Here is a 7287-nt window from a genome sequence, read left to right as displayed (position 1 = left end):
CTGGGTCCTGGTGTGCACACTACTTTGTGTGTGCCCTCCAAGAGTGGAGTCTCTGTTTCCCCCCAGTCCTGTCCAAGTCCTGCAATCAAATCCCACTGGCCTTCAAAGTCCAATTCTCTGGGGATTCCTCCTCCCATTGCCAGACCCCAGGTTGGAAAGCCTGACATGGGGCTCAGAACCTTCACTCCAGTGGGTGGACTTCTGTGGTATAATTGTTCTCCAGTTTGTGAATAGCCCACCCAGCAGTAATGGGATTTGATTTTACTGTGATTGCACCCCTCCTACCATCTCACTGTGGTTTCTCCTTTGTCTTTGGAATGTGGGGTATCTTTTTTGGTGAGTTCTTTCTGTGCCTTTCTGTCGATGACTGTTCAGCAGTTAGTTGTAATTCTGGTGCTCTCACAAGAGGGAGTGAGCACACGTCCTTCTACTCTATCTTCGAACATGAATAATTTTTACTTTTGGAGCTTGGGATAAAGAGTATGTGCTAAATATGTGCATCTAATTTCACTCTGTCTTGAAGCTACAGACCAAGATTGTTTTAAAAGTCATGAAACCTCAAGATTAGGAGAAAAAAACAACAGCAACAATCCCTTAGACGACACAAAGAAAATGGACTAAAAGTAATTGACTTAGAAGCCTCAAGGTATTTGAATCTTAAGCAGCTATGAGGAAAACTAGGACCCCACTTGAGTTATACCCAGAATCCTGAGACTCAGGAACTGGTGGCACAAAGTGGAAGTGGAAGCTGGGGGTAGGGGAGTTGGGAGGGGAGAAAACAACAGGGTTGAAAGCGAATTAAGCAGCAATTAAATCCCTCAATCCCCTATTCCTCTATATGCTACTAAACAACCACCATTTTCCTACCCTACAGAAGACTACAGCTGACCCTTGAACAATGTGGAGGTTGCGGTGCCAACCCTTCACACAGTCAAAAATCTGAATATAACTTTACAGTCAGCCCTTCATATCTGTGTTTCTACATCCATGGATTCAACCAACCATGGATCATGTAGTACTGTAGTACATATTTATTGAAACAAATCTGCTATAAGAGGACACGCACAGTTCAAACCCATTCTGTTCAAGGGTCAACTGTAGTTTTCTTCTCTGGAGAAGGTAAAACATAGGGTGTGTGAACGAGCTTCAGGCACAGTGAAGGATGAGAGTACCACCAAAAGCAAGGGATTAAAGGAATGAGTACAAACTGAATGCTGAGATTCCCAGCTGTCCCCATTGAGCTCCCAGAACATTAGCAGTCAGAAAAATGAAAGAGTCCTTGGGGAATCTCACAAGCCCAAGAGGAAAATTCTAAAGATAGCATATACCAGGAGTTCCCCCAATAAGTGGACCACTGAGTTCATGCTACAGTTCACCTCATAATTTGCAAGCCAGATTCAACCACACAGACCTTGCTATCAGCATTTTAGTTCCCCACTCTTTGAAAATGATCAGACAGATTAAAAATTCTAACATGAAATGCCAAAATTAAAACAATCAATTAATGGACCAACAAATACTAGAAGAAATAGAGCCTATACAGGTAGAAGAAATCTTCTTAAAAAAAATGTTAACAATATCCTCAGTTAAACAGAGAATATTGAAATCAGAGTACTGAAATAAACAGAGAATCATGAAGTAAGAATGGCATGTTATTTTTTTAAAAAAGAAACATTCAGAGAACAAGAAAACAACCAAAAATTTTTAGAACTTAAACTATCAGAGTAGAAATGAAAAATGCAACAAAAGAGGCAGAAGATCAATGTGATAAAATTTCCAAGAAGGTAAAGCAAAAGTGTAAAGAGATGGAAATACAGAATAAAGTTCGATAATCAGTCCAGAAGATTCAATCAACTCAAATAATAGAGCGGCAGAAAGAAAGAAATCATCAAAAAATAATTCAGAGATGTGTTACATATATACAGTGGACTACTACTCAGCCATAAAAAAAGAATGAAATAATGCCATTTGCAGCAACATGGATGGACTTAGAGATTATCATACTACCTGAAGGAAGTCAGAAAGAGAAAGACAAATACCATATGATTATCACTTATATGTGGAATCTAAAGTATGACACAAATGAACCTATCTATGAAACAGAAACAGACTCATGGACATAGAGAATAGACTTGTGGGTGCCAAGAGGGAGGGGGTTGGGGGAGGGGTGGAGTGGGAGGTTGGGGTTAACACATGTAAGCTATTATATATGGAACGGATAAACAACAAGGTCCTACTGTATAGCACAGAGAATTATATTCAATATCCTGTGATAAACCATAATGGAAAAGAATACATTATAAAAAGAATGTGTGTATATGTATATATATACATACATATATATATACATACACACACATATCTGAATCACCTTGTTGTACAGCAGAAATTAACACATTGTAAATCAACTATACTTCAATAAAAAAATATTTTTGAATTTATAATTGTACTTCCAAACTTTAAATAATAATAATAATAATAATTCAGAAAAATTTCCCAGAACTTGGTTACCAGCTTGAAAGGGCCCAATATAATGAATTAAAACAGAACCAAATCATGGCAAATCATCATGAAATTTTAAAACACTGGAGACAGAGAGAATCTTCCATTTCCAGAAGGAGAGAAAAAAAGAACAACAACAACAAAAAGTCACAGAAAGAATCAGGAACCAGTATGACTTCAGACTGTTTAACAACGATAGTAGAAGCTACTGCAGAAGACAATGAAGTAATACAAAATTCTGAAGGAAAATAATTTATAGCTTAGAATTTTTATACCCAACCAAACTACCAATCAAATGTGAGAGTAAAAGAAAAAAGACATTTCCAGACATCTATGTTTCAAAACTTACTTCCAGTGCCCTTTCTCAGGATGCTTCTAGAGAACGTACTCTACCAAAATGATGGAATAAACCAAGAGGAAGTTATGGAATACAGAAAACAGAAGATTCAGTTCAAGGGAAATAAATGGAATCTAAGAAGATAGCTATTCAACAGGCATAGCAGGGCAACCAGTCCAGGTTGGATCAGGTAGGAAGGCTCAAGAAAATGAAATTAACAGAATATTTGATGAAAATAAATATCTGGAGATGAGAGGACAATGTAAGTTTGAGTTAACGATAAGTACACAACATAAATAGTATATATACACATATATATATAAATGTGTATATATTGTGTATATATACACATTATATTTATATATATACACATATGTATATAATGTGTATATAATGTGTATATATGTGTATATATACACACATATATATAAATGTGTATATATAATATATATAAATGGATGAATGCTAAGAACATATTTAGAAAGATAATAATTAACTACAAGGAATGAAGTAAATTATGCAAAAAGAAAAAAAAGGAAGTTATATCCACCTGAACAAAAGCTGAGTTCAAAACGCATCATAAAGCACCTTTTCTCCAGAAAGGCCATGGCTTGCTGGGAAAGATACATACAGGAAGCTGCACTGTTTGTATAAATGTGCAGCCTAGAATTAATTTACAGCCTAGAATTGACCTAGAGTCACTTAATAGTACATTCTAATAAAAGAGCAAAAATTAACATTTTCAATAGAATTTCTGAATAATAATGTCTTGTAATTACTGTAATTTGATAAGCAAAAAAGGGGATTGATGGTTCACGTTCAGGTATGATATAAAGTTTAAGTCAGCAACAGAAGCAAGGTGAAAACCAGAAGTGCTTGCAATCAAGTCCTAAGTGCCCATGGCAGGTTGCTCCCAAACTTCTTAAGCAAAATGACTCAATGGAGCTGCAAGAAAGCTGAGGATAAGGGTAAAACAGTTGCTCCTGGAGTCTCTCATGTTCAACCCCATTTCTGGCAGCAACCTTCTCTGTGGAAGAGCTTAAGAACACATGCCCAAGTGCAGAGGCAGGTCATCACAGGACTGGAAGAACCCCAGCCTAAGCTCCATACTGAACACATGGCTTTGGGCTTCTACCAGTCTAGCTATGAAACTATTCTTGCCTATAAAATTCTGGAAACACTCTCCTTTCAACATTTACTAAGTGCTATAATCCTTTAAATGTATTCACCACCCTTAGCACTTATGTATCATTTTCTTACAAAACAGTTATTGAGCAGTTAATATGAATTCCTATGACTACCACTATTTTCTAAGATTTAAATTTGAAGTCTTACTATCAAAAGAAATGCTTATTTTATTTATGAGTCGGCCCACTTGGTATCCTCTATTATTATCATCATAAAAATAACCTATTTGTGCCTATTTCACAACACTTTCCACAGAGCCAGATGGCCTAGGCCTACCACTTCCACAACATCAAAACCGTGTTCCTTACCATTTTCTGAATTTCACATAATTGGCACAATCTGTACCCAGGATATCACTCACCATTTGGTGCATACAGCAGAAGCTTATTTAGAGTAATCTAATGATAAAGAACAGACATGTGTTTGATGGTATGTTCCAAGAGCCAGCTAACTAATCTATAAAAATTTGCTTTAAAGCATTCAGACTTCCTAAAGTTGGTCTGTTACCAAATCATTTCTAATCTTCGCTTTTCAAATCAATCTTTAGGCACATTCTTGTGTAAACACTGAAACAGCAACAAGGAACAGCTTCTGAGTGAGTCACAAGTTCCTTTAGTATAGTTTGAAACTCTAAAAAGTCATTCCTACTCTGCCTGTTAGTTACTTTTAAAAGGATCATATTCCATCATATGTGGAATCTAAAAACAAAAACAAAAACAGAAAACCCAAATTCATAGATAACAGAGCACACATTAGTGGTTGCAGGGGGTGGTTGTGTGGGCAAAATGAGTGAAGATGGTCAAAAAGTATTTGTAAGTTGCTAAAAGAGTAGATCTTAAAAGTTCTCATCATGAGAAAACAAAAAAAACTTTGTAAGTATGCAATGGTAAAGGATGTTAACCAGACTTACTGTGGTGATCATTCTGCAATATATATATATATATATATATATATATATATACACATCGAATCCTTATGTTATATATTGATACCTGAAACTAAAATAACGTTGTTTATCAATTATACCTCAATTTAAAAAAGAACTAGATTCTGACATTTACCAGAGTTTTAAAACTTTTATAAGTACACAAACTTTATGAAATGCAAATATTAAAGTACAGTTTAAAGAGAGGCAGGAAGGCATAATAGAAATCACAGCATCCATTTTGATGCCATGGATAGTTTGATTCAGCTCTTCTGATTAGCAATTGATAATTTTTTCAGCTTTGCTCCTATTTTCTTTTGAGAAAAACAAAAACCTCTAACATCTGTCAGTGAATCCTTTCAAGTAGTGAAGGCAATGTGTTTGAAGATCTGTTGCTTGATGAACGGTTATAAGCCCTGATTGTCAGCCACCGGGTCAAGGTCGAAAACAAAATAACAAATGGTCTGACATCCATTCTGTGACCTCAAAAGAGTCAACCGTAAGACTTTCAACTACCAGGGCAGCCTCTACTATTGGCAGCAAAACAACAACACAGTGCACCAAGCAACGGTACAACAGATGCCACAAACCCCATAACCAATGCACACATTTTTTCCCTAGGGATTGGTATTTCCCAATTTCAACTTGTTCTTTCTTTTCAAATGTAGCCGAAGCATATGGAACAGTTACGTAAGTCCTCTTGGGCACTGCAAGTATTCTTGGAAGCAGTAGTTATTATTCTAGTAAAACTTTGTGGGGGAAAAGGCCTAAAAAAAGTAAAGACTCGTGAAAAATTGGTCACAACTAAAGTTTGGGCACATAAAAAAAGTTCTACAATAAAATTATTAAATTGGCAAGGGTTTACATTTGGGCAAAAAATAAAATTTGCTTATGTAGGGACAACCAGGGAAAAAAATGCAATGGTATTCAAAACTGCTACTACATCAAAAATGGTAAGGTCCAAAAATGTAAGCCACTAAAACCCAATCAAGGACCCTCATTTAAATATGAATTCTGTCACTTAGTAACAAGTTACTAACCCTCTTCTTAGCATCATCATTTAGTCAAGGTAATGCAAGCTGTTGTAGCATTATATAAAGACAGCAATATACATAATTTCCCACCAGTAAGAAGGTGCTAAACCTTCTCAACCTCACCAAGTTTTTTTTTTTTACAAGGAACAAAGAGTCTCATGTATGTGAGTGACTTCTGCAGTAGGTAAGACACTATAAAAAGTTTATTAACAACTATAAATATAACTAATTGATAATTTTTTAAAATTTTAGGCATATTTTGAAGATAAAGCAAATTATTTCTCTAACAAACCTCACTTGTTACTGTTATGACTTAAAATGTAAAGCTTAAGTGATGAAAATCAAAGGAATGCTTTTTACTTACACTCAATATCCAAACTTGTCTGCATATTAATACCACCACAAATATTTTACTAGCAGATTTCTCCTCCAGTTAAGTCAAATAAGAAGTTGTTCTGAGGTCAAAAGAAATAAGGCATCTCTTTCTAAAAGTAGATGGTCTAAGTAAATTTCCTATTTTGATGATGGTCCATACTTTGAGGTTGAAACAGGAGAACATCCTGTATTATAACAGAAGGGCCTCTATGTATTGCTATAGTTAACAAAAGTGGGCAAACTTTACTATTTACAATGCAAAAATTGGAATAATCTCAGTTTGTGCAATTAAAATCTCTAAGGATTCTCTCATGTTATCTGCAAGATTTTACAAAATAAAATAAAAATAAAGCTCTGAGATGTTTCCCATTAGCACCTGGTGTCCTCACATTATCAGTTTTAAAAGATTCGATTTCTATCACACTTACTTTTTTGTGATAAATGCTACAGAGTCCTCTTTCGATGTCAGGCAATTTACGTAGATGATTTTCTATCTGGCCAAACACACTGGATTCTGAATGGAGAACTTCAGATACAGCATCAAGTCGAGCATTTATCTCCCTGTGAGAACAGAGTAATGGCAATTATCAGATATGTTAGGAACTCAGACTGCAGACATTTCCCACTCTAATGCCCAGCACTGTGAGAGCAGCCACTTAGAAAAAAACAAAGGAGACTCTTCCTCCATACCTCTGGCCCTTCTCTGCCCCTTATCATCGAAATCGAAGAGCAGGTACCACACAAGGAAAGTCATTAACTAGATGGCTAGTCATTAACTAGCCAGCAGAGACTGGCTCCTTAAGTTTTCCTTCCTCCAGAGCAAACAAACTGACTACACTTCCCAGCCTCCGCTGCAGTGAGGTATGGCCGTGTACCCAAGTTCTAGACAGTGAAATGTGGGTAGGAATGATTACACCACTTTTAGC

General features: G+C 36.0%; 1 protein-coding gene across 1 annotated transcript in view; it reads right to left on the bottom strand.

The window, feature by feature from the left end:
- Nucleotides 1-6789: 6789 nt before the first annotated feature.
- The window catches only part of MSH3 (mutS homolog 3), a gene marked incomplete at its 3' end in the record, with an annotated part of 88404 nt that continues 87906 nt past the window's right edge, over nt 6790-7287 (bottom strand). The window contains exon 13 of the mRNA XM_007471985.1: nt 6790-6922. Coding sequence (XP_007472047.1) covers nt 6790-6922 — 133 coding nt within the window. The remainder of the gene's footprint in view (nt 6923-7287) is intronic.

Source organism: Lipotes vexillifer, unplaced genomic scaffold (genome assembly GCF_000442215.2).
Source record: "Lipotes vexillifer unplaced genomic scaffold, Lipotes_vexillifer_v1.1 scaffold83, whole genome shotgun sequence".
Classification (NCBI taxonomy): domain Eukaryota; kingdom Metazoa; phylum Chordata; class Mammalia; order Artiodactyla; family Lipotidae; genus Lipotes; species Lipotes vexillifer.
The sequence above is the reverse complement of the archived record's forward strand: the minus strand, read 5'-3'. Positions and strand labels throughout refer to the sequence as shown.